Source organism: Clinocottus analis, unplaced genomic scaffold (genome assembly GCF_023055335.1).
Source record: "Clinocottus analis isolate CAN_PGR_092001 unplaced genomic scaffold, fCliAna1.0.p SCAF_9, whole genome shotgun sequence".
Lineage (NCBI taxonomy): Eukaryota > Metazoa > Chordata > Actinopteri > Perciformes > Cottidae > Clinocottus > Clinocottus analis.
In genome coordinates, this window is record NW_027176251.1 from 13,466,178 (window position 1) to 13,486,824 (window position 20,647).

Consider the following 20,647-nt stretch of genomic DNA (forward strand, 5'->3'; position numbering starts at 1 on the left):
GCTAAATAACGAGGCTTGTCATATGCACCTGTAAAACAAGACTCTTGCAGAAGTATGTATGCTGTCATACTATGCTTGCAATGTAGCATATTAGGCACATACTGTATATTTCTTTTGCATGTACACCATTTTGGAGGGAGAATAATTCAATTTGAGCAAAGAATAGCACATTTAAACACGCATCATCCACATTACCATACCATACCATAATAATCTGTCTCACTCTTTTGCCCTCTCAACTAAGAAAAAAACATTTAAATTTCTGTTGATATTACCACAGGACAAAGTAGCGCTGCCCTGCAACACAAGAACAACGCTGCTTCTTTATTTCCTTGTCTTGTAAGGATGCTAACTTTGTGTTACTTTTTGTGTGGTTTTAGCCTCAGACTTTGTGATTTAATATGTGTGTATCAGTGACTGGAACAGCAACACGTGTTTTGATTTTATAGTAGCTTTAATGATAATTAGCTAGCATGTTATTAGGAAGGAATGATCTAAAGATGGAAATCTCAATGTATTTAAATGCATTTGTATCATGTTTATGTGTTTATAGTTACTCTTTTCTATGAACAACAAACGTGTAAGTTGCCTACATCTCCCATGAGCCCGCCAATACGAAAACTCGCGAGACTCAAAAATGTCAACACGTCTGCGGCTGCGCAACATCATTCGAAAACTTGCACGGTGAGCGACGCCGTGAGGAGAGAAAGACGACGGAGCGGACAAAAAAGCACACAATGGCGACGGCGGCGACAACGGCAGGCGGAACGGGCTCAGGCGGACCGGCCACCGGCCCGGTCGGCGGCGGGACCGCAGTGGGCCGAAAGAAAGACGGCGGCCCGTCTACCAAATTCTGGGAGAGTTCAGAGACCGTGTCCCAGTTCGAGACGGTGCGGCAGTGGATCGGGAAGCACTACAAGAAGGTGATCGTCTATGGCGGCCCGCTGGCACAATGGGGGCGCTGCTATCCGAGCTAGCTGCTGCGGCCGCTCAAAACCCCCACTGACGCCATACGAATCTTTACTTTTATTTGTTTGCTCAAGGCGATGCACAGTTAGCATGTGTTTATGTGAAAACACATCCAGAAAAAGGTCTAACTTGACGGTTCGTGGAGCTGTTTATCTGTTAGCTAGCTCCGCTCCGTTAGCGAGGTGGCCAACTGCCGCTCCGGTGCAGTTAATAATAATAACGCATTTTGCCGCGAAAACGTGAACAAACAGGAGGCGGACTAACGTTACAGCTGCTGGAGGTGTCCCAGCTAGTTTTTGCAAAAGTCTCTCAATTGATAACACATCAGCTGAACTCCCTTATGAGCAATTGAGAAGAAAGGGGCCTAAAGCTAATCACGGAACACCGTGCAATCAATCAGATTTGAAGCAAACCTATTCTAGTTTGAACTCTTTTTTTTAAAATTCCTTCTCTCATACTTTGTGCTCAGAGAGTTATCATAAATTGGTTGTGTTCATTGCTGAAGCGTGAGCGCTGGGTGAGTTTTGTCAACACAACAGCATTGCAGCCGGTTCAGGCTCCTCTCGCCCACTAAGTTACCCAAACAAAGAGTGGGTCCTCCGGTCTCTTCAAACCCACTGACACACTTAATTAAGCTGGTTATGTTTAAGAAAAAAGTGAGTTAAATTCGCGAAATCTGGTTGAGGAATTCGGGAGATGCAGTTTTGGAGGCTTGCAGCTAGGTATTACACGCAGAGGAAGTAAACATGTAAACGTGCTTCTGCAGAAACGTGAACCCAGTTGCTTGAGTTTGTTTATATGATATCACTGTATCTAAAACGGCAAAGATGGGTGTTTTTTAAGGTTCAAAGATGGTCTCCTTGATGATGTCTTTGTTATAAATACACCAGGGCTAATGTGAGCTTTTTCCGCTGTTTAGTTCAGTTTGTCCCATTTTCCCACAGAGAGGGCTTTTATCCCTGTATCCCCTTGCAGCATTGTAGTTATTTGCCAAGAGAGGAGTGGAAATGTATCTGCGGCCCTGATGAGGTTATTCATGTGTGAGATTTGGTAAATGACAGGACCAATGATAGCAAAAACATCTACTTTGCAAGCTATTGGTGTTCTTGACCCCGATCTTTGACCTCAGCTGGCCAATGTTTCAGTGGGTGCTCCAAATAGAGTGCCGTTGTACTGGCTGTAATTGTTGGCAACATTGCATCAATTTTAAATGAAAAATTTGAAAATTTCCTGTTAAGGTTATTTTGGCCCCCTAAAATTGAGCTATTTCATGACATTGTCCTGATGATCATCATTATATCATCACCTAACCTTATGTTTTGAAAAGACGCAATTATTTGCCTTAGCTAATAGATCATCTTGTGAAATTGTTTTTTCATCGAGAAGATAAACAAAGGATACATTTATTTTTTTGGCATTTTTCTCCTTTTATTTTTATTTTTTTTACATAATTCCTATGATAAAGCTTCATTAAAATCAGGCTCTAGTTTTCACTTCCCAGCATTTCATGTCTCTTATGACAATATTCACAAGTCTTATAATAGTAGACATTTACCCCGATCAACTTATTGTAGTTTTTTAAAAATGTTATTGCAATCTTTGATCAAATCTATTGTTGTTCCATTTCTATTCAAATATGCTACATCTGCACTTACTTATTGACATTAGAGTGGTGCACTGTTTGTGACAAATCATGCAGCTCTGGATGAATATATGTATCTTTCACTGGGATATATTTTATTAAATGTTTTTATACTGTCTGGTCCCAGTCTGTCCAGAATGACTCCCCCTCCAGTAAATCCTTGGCGGGTCTGGTGGTCCAGCTGCTGCAGTTCCAGGAAGATGCATTTGGACGCAGGGTCAACAACCCTGCTCTTACCAAGCTACCTGTAAGCAAAACATTTTCATATAAAATAAATGTTTATAAAATGTCTAGCTTGTGTACCCTGTATGTAGAGACTTCCCATCCTCATTGTGACTCTTCCACCCTTAGGCCAAGTGTTTCCTGGATTTCAAGGCAGGTGGTGCTCTCTGTCATATCTTGGGGTCAGTCTACAAGTTCAAGAGCGAGCAGGGATGGTGAGTTGACTTGTGGCAACTTCCATAGAAAGAGGTGTTGACCGTAACTTTAACCCTCATGTCGTATTGACAAGGTAACGCAGTTGGCCTTGTCATGACAAAGAAACTCCCGCATTTACACAGTCACTTTTCTTGTTTTTTACAAAGGTCTGCGTTGTAGCTGTTGTATATACCATACTGCTGCATCCACATCTCATTGCATGTCTTGTTCTTTTTTGTCAACCACCCCCCAGGCGTAGATTTGACCTGCAGAATCCTTCCCGGATGGATAGGAACGTGGAAATGTTCCTAAATGTAGAGAAGAACTTGGTCCAGGTACGACACACACAGCTGCTTTGATGAACAGTTCAGTGTCTACAATTGAGATGTCTGCTGCAGTCTGTAGATGTTTTTTAATGTATTTTATATATTGTAGGAATCAATCTGATGACTTATTGGACTTCACGGAAGCACCCTCAAACTAGTTAGTTTAAACTAGTGGTTTTAGTTAAATTGCATTAAGCTGCTTTTTCAAAGTATTTTTTTTTGTCTCACTGTCATAATTTAGTAACTAGTAATAACTTCTATGCAGTATTAAATAAGCTAAGCTGCATGGATACATTAATAGATGAGCAGTGATCTTCCTGTACACACGGTTTTGGGATGAACAATGTTGTTTCTGTGCTTTTTAGAACAACTGCTTGACTCGACCAACTGTCTTCCTGTCGCCGGATATTGAGCAGAAACAATCCAGTAAGCTCAAAGACATCATCAAACGGCACCAGGTAAGCCCAACTACCTCAAACTAGACTATTAAACATTAATTTAATTGTCTAGGTTTATTTTTAATGGAAAACTCCTCTGTAGCAGTCTCTTTGGTTGTTATTTATTATTTTCTCCCTTCTGTCCTCTCAGGGCTCCATTACGGATGACAAGTCGAAGGCCACCCACCACATTTATCCTTCTCCATCCCAACAAGAAGAAGGTAGGGTTGAATTGTAACTCTCATTGTAACTCACAGATTAGGTCAATCAAATCTTGGACAAAAGATACCGATTCAATATCTAACCCCATAATATTTGGGAATGCTTTTCTCTCACTTTCTGTATATTTAAAACTTAAAAGCAGTTTTATTTATTATAGCAATAAAAAAATACAAAAGTATTGTTTTAAACAAAATGCAAACTACAGTAAGATTATAATTTTTTATCATAACATCAAATTGTAAGCAAAAGTTTGACTTGTAATCTTGTTACCAATCTTTTTGTAATACGAGAGTCATATGTCAGCATTGGTTTGTGTGTGTTTCAGAAGAGTGGCTTCGTCCTGTCATGAGGAAAGACAAGCAGGTTCTGGTTCACTGGGGTCTCTCCCCAGACAGGTGAGCAGAGAGGAGGAGAAAGAGGATCACTGACATGCTTATTTTCATTCCTCGAGATGTTTAAAGAACCACCTGACAATAATCATTAAAAAAAAGGAAAAGCATGATAAGATGTTCAGTTTTTAAAGAAAAGAATGGTCTTCTGATGGGATAACACATACCCAACATTTCAATTTCACAATGTTTTCTATTTTTGAGGCAGTACATTAATTTCCCCGTGTTTTGCACACTGTCCTGGTTTTATAGTTTAATTAATTATTTTTATAGCCAATAACACAATCTCTCTTAGGTCTGTGTTGTAGTCTAGGCAACAGCATGTCACTTCATCAATGTTGTTGTCTCATCACTGTTTTTATATTCCATCAGCTATGATACCTGGGTATCAGCCAGCGAGGTTGATGGAGACGTGGAGGACCCACCCAGCACCGACAGACCATGGAAGGTGAGCAATGAGCACGAGAGAAGGAACTTCTAGCAAGTCGAACATCTTTAAATCGAAACAGCCTTTTGATTTTTAAAAAGGACGAATTAACTGTATCCAGCTTGGGGTACCATACACTTTTCATTTTCATTTTGTTTGATTGCCTCGAAATAGAAGCACCCAGGAAGCACCGGTTTTGTTAAATAAGTAGTCGTTGTTTCCGGCAGCACTTAAATGGTGTAGCTTTGTGATATTTTGTTGAAAGTTTAATAATGTCAGAAGAATGACAGAATAATAAACTATCAGCATACACGATCATGTCAAACAACGGTCTCTTTCCCACTCAGGTCCACGCCAAGTGGGTTTTAGAAACGGATGCCTTCAACGAGTGGATGAATGAAGAGGACTACGAGGTGGATGACAACAAGAAGCCAGTCAGCTCCCGCCAGAAGATCTTCCCCAAGGAGGAGGAGGTAGGTATTTGTGTTGTTTGTGGTCTTGGGTCTGAATGTTTTCTAACCCTCGGATAATCAGTCCGGCTTGAAACAGGTCTTTGTTGTCTATTAAATATCAGCAACAACTTTTCCTGATTGTGTCCCACATGGTAATAATCAACTAACTAACTAGCTGACCCTGAATGTTCAGATTGGCAGTTCGTGATCAATATAAATCAAATATTGATCATGAATTCTGTAATGTGGGGAAAGTTGGTGAAAACATTTTGAAAACGAGGCAGCCGGCTTGTGTAGAAGTCTTTGTGTTTGGTTGCATGTGGCTGTGTCATGTGGATTGTGCATCTCCTTCGGCTGCGTCTGGCCTCTTTGTCCGTTTTGCTGCCCATCCTTTCCAAACCTTTCCTCGCTCTTTGTCTCCTAATGTATGTCAGGGTTTCTGTCCATGTTTGGGAGAGAACTCGGCAGGATAAAAAAAGAAATCAGAAAAAAATTCTGGTAATCTAAATCCACATGACTGCAATCAGATGCCACGTGAAGGAGAGTTTTCGTTAAAATACATGTCTTGGTCTTGGTCTATTCACTGTTGCCGAATGGAAGTAACATTAATTAATTCAATGCTCCCACCTCATTTGAAGCTCACACAATGAGCATTTATTCAGAAGCCTGTTTGATCCAGAGGTTTTGTTTATTCGTTACTGTACTACATTAGTATTACATTTATAGCAGATACATCTTTCACCTCAATGAAGTGAAGGTTTTGGTGACGGAGAAGCAACATTTGAGAGGACAACGTACAGGAACCCTGGTCGTCTCCTCCACCTCCACGGCATCCCCCTTCCCCTCCCTGCCGTCATTCTCCCACCGCTTCCCCTCCTTGTGTGTGCAACCGTTCCATCCTCTCATTCTGCGGCTCTTTCTCTCATCCTCCATCCCTCGCTCCCTGCGCTGCACGGGGTTTGTCTGATCAGTCTTCCCGTACACCCGATCGCAAGGAGCGCAAGGCCAACTCTGCCAGCAAGAAGAGGAGGCGCTCGCCCTCACCGCCCAGCACTCCGGCCGAGTCCCGCAAGAAGGGAGGAAAGAAGGGGTAAGAAGGCCAATTTTTGATGTTGTCCTTAACAAGCCGAGGTCGAGCAAATAATTGTTGTAAAAGTTGAAGAATAAAAGAAAGTTTAATCAAATGTTGTTTGTTGTTTCCCCAAACAGCTAGTCACTAGTTTCTAGTGAATTTTACTCTAACTGGAGTAATTAAAGCATTTGTTTGGGACTATTAAGTGGCAGATCAATACCAATTTGGTACTCATGTAATTTTTACGCCATGTGGCATTGACTCTCAAATAAACTATGGTTGCCATATTCGTAGCAATAGAACATGTTACCCAATGCAACAGTGTGGTTCATTGATGTGTCTTTTCATAGTTAAAAAAAAAGTATTATTGTGGTGGTGGCAAGAACCAAAACGTATTACCAGACGTAGCCATACAAATATCTCCACGGATGTCTATTAGGTTACTTTTATTTGCACTCGGAGGTAGACTTGGTTTGCAATAGAAAGCGAAGCATCCATCTCTACACGCAGACAACGAGACAAATATGATGATAAAAGTACACAAAACTACAAATCAGTACGCTGATACATTTATAATGTGTTCACCTAAATGATGGCTGCTGGAACGAAGCTGTTTCTATGCACTGCAAACTGAAAATAAATAATGCAACTAAAGATGCTGGAAAATGTAAAAACGATGTTAAGTCCAAACACACTGACTTTGATTCATGGTTCGAGATGACATTGTAATCTGCACAGCTAAAGAAGGAAACCGCTGGTTCTGTTAAGGATTACAAGTGACATTTAACTGACCCATCGCTCTCTTTGGTGTCAGGAACCAGGGGCCTCACTGGAAGCGACGGGGCCACAGAGGTGAGGAGGAGGACACGGAGGAGGACTTGACCAAGGACATGGACGACTCCTCGGCTGGTGCCAGCATGGAGGAGGGAAGCGTGTCTAAGAATGGTATGCAGCGAGAGAGTGACCAGGCTGAGTCGGCAGTTTGATTGAAATGTTAAAAAGTTATTATTCATTTATAAAGGTATACAAACAGACGACAACAAACATAAACCCATAAGTAATAGACATTTTCAAATTAATGTTGAAGGGTCGTTAGTGACGACGTCTGCCTTTTTTTGTACTGCATGACTGTAAAGGTCTGAGACTTGTTTTTGAGCGTAAAAAACACACAATTCATATGATTCGCAAATGAAAGTCTTTTAAAAAAATACCTTCTTTGATTAGTAGTTTTAATTGGTGTCATAAGCTGCTTAAATTTGGCTGATACAATTAAATGCATCACATTAGCGTTATAATTTTTTAACGCACAATACAAATTGTTACTAAGTAGTGCTTGAAAGCATCATAATCCAAGTCACTGGAGCATCTGTTTGTGACATTAGGGTCTGTTACTATTACAACGAGCAGCACACATGAACAGGACGGGCAAATAAAATAGGGAATATGAGACTGACACTGTGGTTAGCTGGAAGCCTTAATGTCTTGCTGATGTTCAGTTCGAGGTAACGCTCCCGAAAGATTCTCTTCTCTTTTTAGATCAAGTCCCACCTGGGGTGTCCCACTTTTTCAACTTTTTCTTGTCTATTACAGTGTCCTCTTTTGCAAACCGGAGTGCCGGTTAAGCCTTCATGCCCACAACTGAATTACCCTCTTCTGTAATCTTTAGAAATGTATATATCTTTTTTTTTCTCTTTATTTTGTACACAGCCAATTCAAAGAAAGACAGTGAGAATACTCCAGTGAAAGGAGGGAATGTGGCCGATTTGGGTGCGTATCAATAACGGAATAAATCTGTTTTATTGTGTATAAATTATTTGAATCCATTCATAAAGAAAAAAATTACGTATCTCAACTGAAATCTGTTTTAACTTTTTCCAGATGACATGGAGGACGACTCCGTGCTGTCTGGTGGAAAGGTAAGATGATGGATGACCCTGACTTCCTGCTGACTGTTTGCCTGGTTTTCTCACAAAGTCTCTCTTGGAATGTTTTTAATTATATTAACCTTTTTCGAAAGGGAATCATCAGAAAACTATTAGCTGGTAGTATGTACAGTTTGGGCACCAAATAAAAAACAAATATTTTGAACCAACTGTCTTCTGCAAATTGCCAACACGACAAAGAAAACATGACTAGACAAAGAGTATGAATACAGAAAAAATGTTCACATCATGCTAAGGTCATTCTGTATACAAATCATCAGGGCTCAATACAATGTAGTTGAGATAAAATACATTATCGGCGCAAAGATAGGTTTTTCTGAAAGAATAACAAAAAACAGTCTGTAAGTTCCTTAAAGAGAAAAAGTGAGACATGGCAATACATAATTTTATATATAAAAAAAACCTGTCATTTGGACCATTTGGCTGATGAAAACCCTGCAAAGTCAAAACTTTTTCACCCTCACTGAATCTGTTATGTGTCCGGCCTGAATACGGTATGTGATGTGCACACAACTACCTTTTATGGTTTTATTGTCTCGGTTCTCCAAAACCCTTTTCCTCTCTGCCCAAATCCAACTTCACTGAGGAGTATTTTTCCTGAAGTTTTAAGGAGAAGTCTCTTGTGTCTGTTCCTGCAGGATGATGAGGAGCAGGGCAAAGCTGAAATCAACCGACTGATGGACTCTAGTGAGGACAACGTGACTGAACAGACTCACCACATCATCATCCCCAGCTACGGCGCCTGGTTTGACTACAACTGGTACGTGTTGCTCTTTTTTATTTCTGTATGATAACTTAAGGCCTCTGTGCTTCAATATTGAACACATTTTGTTTTGGCTTGAAGCTCAAGACTTTTCAAGAAGTGATATTTGTTGTATTCTTGTTTTTTATTTGAATCAGTGGCTGTATTTTACTTACAGTTGAAGGTGCCCTTGAGGTGGAAAAACTCTAAGGTCACTGTCGCTATTATGGCAGTCAAAGCAGCTAAACAGATGTATCGCAAATAAGGAGCCACAGTCGAGTCATCGTTTTGAGTCAATGATCATAAAACCAATTCTTTGATTTCCTTTCCTGATAGCATCCATGAGATTGAGAGAAGAGCCCTGCCTGAGTTCTTCAACGGGAAGAACAAGTCCAAAACACCAGAGATGTGAGCTTATATACACACGTGCACACACCATCCACACATCATTACAAATGACATGAAACCACAAACATTTATATGTAAATCTTGTTCGATATATGGCTGCAGATCCAAAGTGATAAGTTTCACTCATTTCGCTCATTTCGTTCCTTCGACCCTTCAACAGATTCCTTGCCTACCGTAACTTCATGATCGACACATATCGGCTCAACCCTCAGGAGTACCTCACCTCCACCTCCTGTCGCAGGAACTTGACCGGCGATGTCTGCGCCATCATGAGGTGGGCATTGTTTAGAAATATGTTGTTTCCCTTTCTGATGTTGATTTCAGGTGGCATGCAACTGCTCGTTTCCAACATGGAGTCTGATTTCCATAACACTGCCACACACCTTTTTACATTTCTTAATGGAGAAGGGGAAAAAAAGCATATCGATTGTCTCTTGCCGTCTTTCTCCAGGGTTCATGCGTACTTGGAGCAGTGGGGTTTGGTGAACTACCAGGTCGACTCCGAGAGTCGCCCATTACCCATGGGCCCCCCACCCACACCCCATTTCACCGTGCTCGCTGACACGCCATCTGGCCTCATGCCCCTGAACCACAGACCCCCACCGGTAGGGCCCATTTAGAACATTCAAGATACAGAGAATGATAAATAGATGAAGGGACTTTGTAAATTGAATAAAAGAGATATAAACAGAACTTGCTTGAAAAATATCGTTGCTTATGTGCTGTGTTTCATCCCTCTAGATTCCACCCCAACAGCCAATGCCCAACTTCGCCGACAAAGGCAAAGATAAGTCCATCGACCTGCAGAACTTCGGCCTTCGCAGTGACCTCTACAACAAGAAAAACTTCAAGGTCGGCACACAATTCTCTTGAGCCCCAAAGATAATTTTTGTCGGGTTTCTAAAATGGTGTACAAAGGGGCAATAGCCCCTTTGTTCACCATTTTAGAGCATGTAGAATTTTTCTGTTCACTAATATTGGTGGATATTGACAATTAATGAAGACCTCTTTTCTATTCTACTTAAAATACTGACAATACATTTTCCTAATGTCGTTCTTAATGTGATCTTTTGGTTCCGGGTCTCTTCAGGGTAAAACGGTTAACTCCATCAGGGATTGGACCGAGCAGGAAACTCTTCTGCTGCTGGAGGTGAGTCTCACAGGACACTACAAAGGAAAGAAACCCGTTAAATATGTATGACTGCTCAGCGCTAAAACACAGTCGCTTGTTCCAATCGGCTGTCATAAACACTGATGGAAACATAAAACGTTTTATGCCCTTGTGGCTCGTTGTCCATCTTTAACTTCCATCACCTGACAATCAGCATATCTTCTCTTTCTATTGCCTCCATCTCTCTTCCCTACTTTTCCCTATTCCTCCTTCTAACTGTTGGCAGCCTTTCACATTGTGCTTTTTTGCTTCATAAATCTCAATTCTCAATTTGACTCTTTTTCTTCTTTCCTTTTTACATTTGAATTTCCTCCCTTCTGCAGTGCATAATCCTCCTCCTCTCTCCCATCATCTTCTGCCTTACGGCCCTCCCATTACCTTCTGCCTTACAGCTTTTATGATCCTGCCTACCTCCTATAAATATTGCACTCTGACAAGACTTTATGGCTAAATGTAAATTTACTCCCCTCGACTCTTCCAGGCGCTGGAGATGTTCAAAGATGACTGGAACAAAGTGTCTGAGCACATCGGTTCGCGCACTCAGGACGAGTGCATCTTGCACTTCCTGCGCCTTCCCATTGAGGATCCGTACATGGAGAGCACTGAGGCCTCCTTGGGCCCTCTGGCCTACCAGCCCATCCCCTTCAGCCAGTCTGGAAACCCTGTCATGAGCACAGTGGCCTTTTTGGCCTCTGTGGTCGACCCCAGAGTGGCATCCGCTGCCGCTCGAGCAGCTTTAGGTGAGTACTGGTGGAAGCAAGGTGGAACTGCAGAGTCATAAAAATCTGTGTGGCCTCAGATTTTTTGCCCTACTATGATTATGATTGTAGCAACATGTAAGAAAAACCCATGACTGTTATGTAAATGTCTAACAGGCTCAGTTACTTTTTCCAACTACACAAGTTGATGTAAAATAATGTGATCATGAACATGACTAAGTAGATTCACATTTGTGAACTTCAAAATGAATTAATTTATAATCTTAATATTCAACATACTTCTCATACATCTCTTTAAGGATATTGTATGCAGCAGCTGGTTACTCAGATTAACACACAATAGCGGAAAGAATTTAATCACAAAACTAAAGAATATTTTCTGTGGTAAACTTGGAATTGGTAATAAAAACATGAATAGAAAACAAAGATAGACAAAGTACCTATGTCTTTTGAAAACAGGAAAAAATGTTTCAAGAATGCCTTCATGGAAATATTGGCTGTCAGTTTTGAATAACCTGGTAATAAGCATCCTCTCCGTCTGCAGAGGAGTTCTCCCGCGTGCGTGAGGAGGTGCCGGCTGAGCTGGTGGAGGCTCACGTGAAGAAGGTGCAGGAAGCGGCCAGGAGCACAGGAAAGGTGGACCCCGCCTTCGGCCTGGAGAGCAGCGGCATCGCTGGCACTGCCCCCGAAGAACCAGAAAAGACTGGTGAGTAGAAAGACTGGTGGGGGGGGGGGGGGGGGGGTAGAGCTGCTTGCGATCTCCCGACAGGAAATACCACCTGTAACACTACCAACAGGCGTTTATGAAAATAAATGTGTCTGTTACTTGTGGTCTTAAATTGTATTTTTTTTCACAAGCGATTTGGTAGTTTTAGTGTACTGTGACGTATGAATCTTCACTTGTTAACCATTCAAATGCACAACGATATTCGATGCATGTCAACATGATTTTTTCTTTTTATATCCGTTACGTCACATGGATGCTTTTTTTATCAATTAATACATTAGCTAGAAAGTCCTTCAAAAGGTATTATCTGTGTGAGCCACCTCTGTACATAAACATTACAAATCAACTTCTGGACTGCATTACTACTGTGCTGTATACAAATATACAGGTTTCACTCATTTTTCACAGGGCACTGGATTTCTGTGGCATTTTACACTTCATGAACTAAAGCACACTTCCACTGTCACTTGGTCTATGTCACTGCATCCACCAGTAGGGTAAACATTGCCACGGTTGAATTTCATATTTTTTTATTGAAACGGACGCTAATATTGATAGTAAGAACAACAAGCGGAAATGAAGGCAAACTCCCAGTAATGTTGCATCGATGCTAAATCATTCACCACCGCATCGCGATGCAAATTTCCACACTTCTAGTTGCCACTGGAGGGCAGCAGATATTAGCATTGTCACTGCGTGAGTGTGTTTTCATGTTTCCTCCATCTTTGAATGAAAATGGTCTTCCTTTGCCTGAATTTCAGACAGATGACATTTGAAGATAGTACATGTCAGCTTTCACCAGTGGGGGGAACAGTACAGAAATGTGTGTGCGCGTGTGCAATGATACCCAGTGGATTAAAACTACGGTGGCAGATGGTGCAGGGGAGGGGCAGGAGAAAACTGGGTCATCTCACTCTAATGTGTGCCTATCTTTTTCTCTTTATTTTGCTCAATGCTTTCTTGATATATTTCTTCCTCTTTCCCTTCTTCCTCCTCCCTTACACACACACACACACACAATTATTAGCTATACCTGAATTACTGCCCGCCTGTTTGAGCCACAGTTGCAATCGATGAGCTTAATTGTGTTCAGTGCCTCACTTGGCCTGAAGCAGTCGACCGACCAACACACACAATCAATATTCAAACCCTCAACGCACGCTCAAGTGCACCCGTGACACGGTTTAACACTCAACCGCACACATGTATTCATCCGGTCACGTGTGTGCAAATGCTCGCACACTCTTTCCCGTGGCGGTGCTTCCTTCAAATGCCGTTGACCTTTAATTCCTGTCCAGAATTTCTTCCCCCTAATTTTGTATGGTGTTGCCCTCAGAGAATCGATGCATGCATTTTAATTTCAAACCAGATGATATGTCTGTGCTTCCTAATCCTGTTACAGTTGCATCAAAAGTTTTGGGATTTGCTCTGTAATGTCTCTGTCTAATTATGCATGAATGCGATTTCACCCTCTTTCTCGCCTGGGAGCTTGTTTTTTTTGGCAGCATAAGCAATTTATCGGCAAATAAACAGTTGCGATAAAAAATGTGGGCTACAACACTCTGAAGCATCTTGATTGGTTTTAGTCTGTGACATGATGCTAATTTCTCCACCTCACTGTCACTTGCAGAAGCCCCAGAGGCCGAGAAGATGGACACAGACACAGACTCCCAGCAGGCTGATAAGGTAAAACTTTGTTTTTCTTCATGCATCCTACTGCTGGTTGGCTGATCGCTTCCTCATTAACGAGTGTCGGGCGCCGTGTTGAAATCAGTGTTTTTCCTTCTAAAAGTGGATCGGGTCATAATATGACCCATTCCTCCACTTACCCTGAGCATCAACTCATTTACAAGCAATAACATCAGACACATTTACATGTGGTGAATTTTTTATACTGTTTCTTGGCCATTTATCACATTTCCACCATCTCTGATTGGGCTTTACAACCCAAACTGTCATCATTCATCAGCACTAAGCATCACTGAATCTCACTGCGTCTTTTAAGTCGGATCTTAAAATGTAGGCCTTATTCTCGTGGCGCTGACACGGTCCCACTTAACGTTGTGCATCTGTCCTCATACTTCAGGCGGAGTTGAAGGACGAGGCAGAGAAGCCTAGCGAGTCTGCAGAGAAGAGCGACAAGACGGATGCCGCTGACAAGGTGAAGAAGGAGGGATCGGAGGCGTCGGAGCGAGAGGAGGAGAACGAAGAGGAAGGGGAGGCAAAGACCACTCCAACAGGTAACCATGAGATTCATGATGCAATACAAGAAAATGTTTCACACACTTTGGGTTGTCATTTCATAAGCAATTAGCTCCTAATCAAGGCTAGGGATTGGTACCAAAACTAAATTGTTATTACTATTATCTAAGACCGGACTATTGATGAGGTCAGACGTTATTGTTTACTGCAGCCCCTCCGCCCTCTACCAGCAGTCCCTTCAGATGGGGAAAGAGGACAGGAAGTAGAACTGAAGCTGAAGTCTGTGTTCTTCATTCTTTATAAACTCAGGAATAGGATTCATTTTATTGGCATTTTAGATTTGTTTCCAGTGAGATAATAATGTGTTTGTTGTGACTTTGCTGCTGGAGAAAAGGCGTTTAGTTTAAAGTGCAGATCAAATCTAAATATTGAATTCTCAATAGTATGTTAAAAGCAATAATTTTGTTATAAGAAAGAACCTATAAGAGTAGTAGTAGTGATAAAATCCTAATGATACCCATCCCTTAATTTAGCCTGCAAATAACTGCTGACTGTATTACTGACGAATGAAAAGACAGATAATCATGTCAAAGTATTAAAATATGTTAATCCCAATTTCTTAAAGCCATAGTAATGTCTTCAAACCGACAGCCAACAACCAAGAGAGCTTCGGTTTTTCATATTTAACACAGAAAAGCAGCAAATCCTCTCTGGAAAGAGGGAATGTTTAGAATCTTTGACAAAAACTATTAATCCGTTCCAATAATAGTTTTAGCTGGTTAGATTTTCCCGTGGATCGGATAAATGATCAATTGTTCACCTTTTACCTTTTTATATTTGTACCTTTAGCTGTCAACCGCTCATTGCTAAAGAATCTTGCAAACTTTAGTGGGTAGAAACATTTTTAAAGCGCCTATGCAAGATGGCAGAAGGACATGTTTTTAGTGTGCTGATTCTGCATTAAGAGTGGAAGTTAAATTTCTGTCTCCGGCCCGTCAGACAAAGAAAAGGACGAGTCCATGGAGACGTCGCCCTCCGAGCAGGAGAAGGAGAAGGAGGAGAAGGCAGCTATAGAAGAGGGAGACGAAAAGAGGAAGAAACTGGAACACGACATCGGAGAGGGAAACATTGCCACCGCGGCCGCCGCCGCTCTGGCATCGGCTGCCACCAAGGCCAAGGTGAGAGCACAGCCGACTGACTCTAACAAGTCTTCCCAACGTTTACCTGGGACATCATGTAGTATCACCATGGACGAGAACTCAGAAGACATAAAATAGGTTGGCTTGTTTAACGAAGTTCAGAAAAATGTGGGAGATGTGTAAAGTAAAGAAGTCGTTCATGAACGGAGTACATTAAATCACTCCAGAATGAGCTAAAGGACTTATGTCACTGTGTTGGACCAGATGTTTAATCTTTTTCTGCCTCCCCCTGCTTGCTTTCTTCTCTCAGCACTTGGCAGCAGTGGAGGAGAGGAAGATCAAGTCCCTGGTAGCTCTGCTGGTGGAGACCCAGATGAAGAAGCTGGAGATCAAGCTAAGGCACTTCGAGGAGCTGGAAACCATCATGGACCGAGAAAAAGAAGCCGTAAGTAAAAAAAAAAAAGAAAGGAAGCTTTTAAAGCTTGTTAAATGTGGAAGTTATTGGCCAGCGTTGACCCTGCACAACTGCATTAGTTCCAGCATTAACATTTCATCTCCACTCACCCAGGAAAAGCCTCTCAGCTGTGGTTATTAATAATGAAGGTGATCTGTTGAAAGAGACTCGTCCTTTTGACAAGAAAGGTGACGGGTAAATTAAAGTTATGGTTCACAATTATGTGTTTTCAAGTCATGCGTTTTTATATTTATCCAAAACGACCCGCTCACATAGTCCCACTTCTGCGGCTGCTGAATTGAAACACCTCATAAATATTTTTAGTCCAAGGAGCGACTTTGGCCACAGAGCAAGTTGCCTCCCGTTTGGTCTGAATCCACCCTGGAGACTGAAGACGAGACACAGAGTTACTTCTTCGTGAAGTAGTTGAACCGAGCATAAAACAGTTTCTAGAGCAGTCGTCTCAACCGGCCTCTTCAGGGAAAAACGAAGAACCGTCAGCACTGGGGGTCTGTCTGTCTCTCTGTGGCTCTTTCGCTCTCTCTCTTTGTCTGTCTGTGTCTCTTTCTCTCTGTCTGTCTTTCTTTATCTGTGTCTGTCTGTCTCTCTCTGTCTTTCTGTCTCTCTCCCTCCCCCCCTAGTTCTGGACATTCCCGGGAGACACCAGCGAGTGTAAAGCTGTGTTTTTCTGCGGTGGAGCATCGGGAGCGTAGCCCAGTTTCACAGCTGTAAATAGTGCATGAAAAGGACTCTGGTTTACATAATCTGTTCCAAAGACCAGAGAGACATCAAACCTGCTGCTGCCATAAGCTGTTAAACACGTTAAACACTGAACCTCTACAAATACAAACAAAGATCCCCCTAACCCACTGCACAGAAACAGTTGTACATTTGGTCTTCTGGCTTCACAGGTCTGTCGGAGCACCATCTCTTCTGCAGACCACTGAAGTGTGCAAATGTCCTGCACTCTCGTGGAATAGTGTCGTTGAGCTTTTATAGAAGTAAAAAAAGAGCCTCTTCATACAAGCATGTAACTTTAGAAAGTGCTTTTTTTCCAACCAAATTACTAAAAGACCTATTTTTAGCCCTCGTTGAATCTCTCTGAGTTACTTTGTGCTCACTGTGTCCACTTTCTGAAATAATCGACGGCAACACTCAAACTTTCTTTCGTTATTCTGAATTTTAAAAAGGGAAATACTAGTTATAGTCTGAACTTCTATTTGGTTGACCTTCTCGTGAACTCCGAATGGTCTGAGAGTTATTAATGCCATAAATAAAATACATTTAGTTTTTTACGTTTGTTATTCTGTTCGAACATCTATTGCTTGTCTTTCCGTTCTGGAAGAGGACTCCCTCCTTCTGAGGTTACTTCATATTTAAAAGAAATCGAGGGTCGAAAGACAGATTGTTTTCTGTGCAGATTGTAAAGCCTGTTGAAACAGGTGTTACCATAAATATGTTTACTTGACTCATAAGCCATTTGTGGTGGAATTTGTAGTGTACTGATGAATCTCTTCATTTAACCATGTTGCTCTTTCTTCACCTCCTTCTTGTAGTTGGAGCTTCAGCGGCAGCAGCTTCTCACCGAGCGCCAGGCGTTCCACATGGAGCAGCTCAAATACGCCGAGATGAAGGCGAGGCAGCAGATGGAGCAGCAAGCCGCTGCTGCAGCCGCCGCCGCCGCCGCTGCTGCTGCTGCCGCCGCCCAGGCTCAAGGGCAGCAGGCTCCTGGATCCGGACCCCACTCCGGGCCACCTGCATCGGGCATGCACCCCGGAGGGCCCCCGCCTCACCACGGAGCACCGGTGCCCCACCACGGAGGGCCCCCACCCAGTGCTGGCATGCACCCCGGCTACCCACCGATGGGTCACCACCCAATGGGCCCTCACCACCCAGGACAGACAGGTGAGAGACGGACACACGGCGCAGGAGGAGGGGTTCAACTGATGTTTGATATGAGTTTTGGACAAATCGGGTGTCTATCTGCTTGAGTTGAAAGTTTTAGGAATTCCATTTTGAGCCTCTTGAGACGAATAGTGAAACAAAGAGAGACTTTAGAAGTGTAAGACGTGTTTAATTACATACTATTTTTTCTAAAAAGAGAGCACCACGTTTCCTGCTTCAGCCAATCTGTTACACATGTCTTATTTGTCCCTCCTTTCTTCTCCGCCCTACAGGACCGATGGGACCGAACCAGTCGATGCCGGGACGCATGATGTCCGGCCCGCCTTCTGCCGGCCCTCCTCCTGGCGGCATGGCTCCCATGATGCCCCCCCGCCATCCTGGAGCCCCCAACGGCATGTGTGAGTGCAAGTCTTTTTCTGCCACACACACTATGTTTGTGTTTTATGTTTTCAAGTTTGTGTCAGATTTGAAAGGCTCTATATCTGGGTGATGTGTACATCATTTAATTCATCAAAACCAGTATGCTGGAAGATGCAGGCTTTGTTTTTAGAACCCCGTATTTACATCACAAACAATCTCAGAAAATTTTTCTGGGGAATCTAAATATTACTGTGACCGAGAGCTGACGGCTGGTATTTACTTCAAATGTTTGTCATTGCTGTTTATTAGAGTCACATCGCACACACAAGGCTGTAGTTAGTGGTGGTTTATCCAACCTGGGGAGGTCTTTAGCCAAAACAGTTATTAGTTATGAGTTAAAGAGTTATTATGCATGAATTTTCTTTTTACAGGCATCAGTACTTTTGATCATTTAGAGCACATCTTTTTCTCCAGAAATAAAGAATAAAAGACAGTTCCTTGCTTTATCATTTGAACATTATTATTATTATTTAGAGTGAATTGTTACTTAAAGGAGTATATAGCTAGTGCACCTTAAAGGTCAGCCCACCATAGAAGAAGAACAAATAATAAATCAAGCTTGGCATCTCTGCTTCAGACTCCCATGAAGGATTCTCCTTTACCTTATGCGCTTCTATTTAAAAAGAAAAAGAATAAAAACTGTGTCTCTTCTCTTTCCAGACCCCGGTCCTCCAGCTGCTCAGGCTGAAGCGGTGCCTCCACTTCCAGTGGGTCCTCCAGCGCCTGCGAGTGGACGAGTGGCTGACAACTAAGACACACACACACACACACACAAATACAAACCCACAACTAACTCAATCTCTGAACCCCTTTTTTGATCCCTTTGCTACTGGCTCGTCATGTTTCGCTCAAAACTACAGTTAACTTTATCATCGGACACACACACACCCGGGGTTCAGTGGCTAGGGTAACCCAATTTTCCCCCCACACACACACACACATGCATCCAGACTTCCTCTCAGGGCACAGCGGCAAGCGTCGTCTAGTAATGAACACTGTTTTCTGCTCTGTTGGGCCACATGGAGGCTGGAGAGAGTGACTCGTGTACAGAAAACCAAACCAACTGTCGGTCTCATCTTTTTCTTCTCTTTCCTATGCTGTTTTTAAAATGACACTGTAACCCCCCCTCCTGCGTACACAGAAACACACACCTCCTCTTGTCTGGTGGCTCTTTCTGCAAGCCAAGCACTAGGTGGAGCTAGTGAGGCCAGACCTGCATGTATGTGTTTGTGCTGAGCAACCTGAGCTGTATCACACACCAGGCGTAGCAGGTTATTCAGATAATGATAGGAATAAAGCGCACACACACACACAGCTTGTCCTGGCTCGTGTCTTGTAGAGTATCTACCTCTCGCTCCTCTTTAAACGATGCACTGTAGTTCTGTGTGTGTTCAAGGCGGGGGGAGGGGGGCTATCATGACTCATGTAACTGCTGTCGCCACACTTTGTGCATCTTGTGTCGTCTTTGTTCGAAAGAAGTACAAATTGGGGAAATGAGGCAGGTCTGGACAAAAAACAAAACGTTACATGTCTTTCAAGGTGTGAATTATTGTCTTGCCGGGACAGAAAATAAACCCTCAAGTCTAAAATTATGTAGTTTTCTTATCCGTCTCCGTACCTTGACCAAAACCAAGATGACAGGCTGCATGTTTGCCAAATTCTTTGACAGATTCTTTTTTTTCCCCCTTGATTTAATATAAAATGATAAAAATGGTTTAAGTTGTCTAATTTCCAACAAATCCTACAATAATACCAAAACCAACAATGTGTTTGTACGTCTCTTATTACTTCCCTCTCCCCGAGCCCATTGGTTCCTACTAAAGACGTACATTTCAAAAAAGTGAGCTCTTTTTTTGGGGCTCAGTAATTTCCTAAAACAACTGGTCGCTGTAATTTTAAGCAAAGCCTTGGTTGGGGACTATTTTCAGCGGCGAATGAATCAACAATAGTTTGATATTTACTCAACTAAATGTGTGTTTGTGGTATCGAAGGTGCCCTCATCCAGAGCGCTGTGCCACAAAGCAATCAGTTCAAGGTCGGTTTTGCTCCTTCGACTGGATTTGCTGAGCAAAAATAAATAAGAACGGTGTCATCTTTTTATACGTCAAAGCAAAAGTCTCCTCCTGCCGCGCACCAACCACAGCACTAATGCACAGACATGTAAGCTAAGCTGAGGCTCACACTGGAGACTGCGTGCACACACACACACACACACACACACACACCGAACCTGCCACAAAGCACTGGACCACACATAAGCGCATACATTTAATCTCCTGCTGAACTTCACGCAGCCTTTACAGAGATGCGGCTCGGCTGAAACAAAAGAATATGAATGACGCTCTAACTCTGCGCGTTGGGCTTCTAGATGTTTTTGATGTAGCGGAGAGACTCGCCCCCACTTTGTCACCCTCATCTTCTGCTAACATTCTCCTGACACCTCTTGCTGCCTACCTCGCTCACC

General features: G+C 42.5%; 1 protein-coding gene across 2 annotated transcripts; it reads left to right on the forward strand.

The window, feature by feature from the left end:
* Positions 1 to 686: 686 nt before the first annotated feature.
* Positions 687 to 19,853, forward strand: smarcc1a (SWI/SNF related, matrix associated, actin dependent regulator of chromatin, subfamily c, member 1a). 2 transcript variants are annotated; one of them, XM_068569380.1, is made up of 28 exons: positions 687 to 923; positions 2,739 to 2,858; positions 2,963 to 3,048; positions 3,282 to 3,363; positions 3,720 to 3,812; positions 3,943 to 4,012; positions 4,339 to 4,408; positions 4,775 to 4,850; positions 5,177 to 5,302; positions 6,253 to 6,371; positions 7,168 to 7,298; positions 8,061 to 8,120; positions 8,232 to 8,269; positions 8,935 to 9,056; positions 9,375 to 9,446; positions 9,607 to 9,720; positions 9,898 to 10,051; positions 10,188 to 10,298; positions 10,537 to 10,596; positions 11,099 to 11,357; positions 11,881 to 12,042; positions 13,694 to 13,749; positions 14,150 to 14,303; positions 15,265 to 15,443; positions 15,715 to 15,849; positions 17,415 to 17,763; positions 18,036 to 18,161; positions 18,844 to 19,853. In XM_068569380.1, the coding sequence occupies exons 1-28, from the start codon at positions 738 to 740 to the stop codon at positions 18,933 to 18,935; spliced, it is 3,402 nt and encodes a 1,133-aa protein (XP_068425481.1). In that variant the 5' UTR covers positions 687 to 737; the 3' UTR covers positions 18,936 to 19,853. The 2 variants fall into 2 exon arrangements, with proteins under 2 accessions (XP_068425481.1, XP_068425482.1); XM_068569381.1 differs by having other exon boundaries at positions 6,277 to 6,371.
* The last annotated feature ends 794 nt before the right edge of the window (positions 19,854 to 20,647 follow it).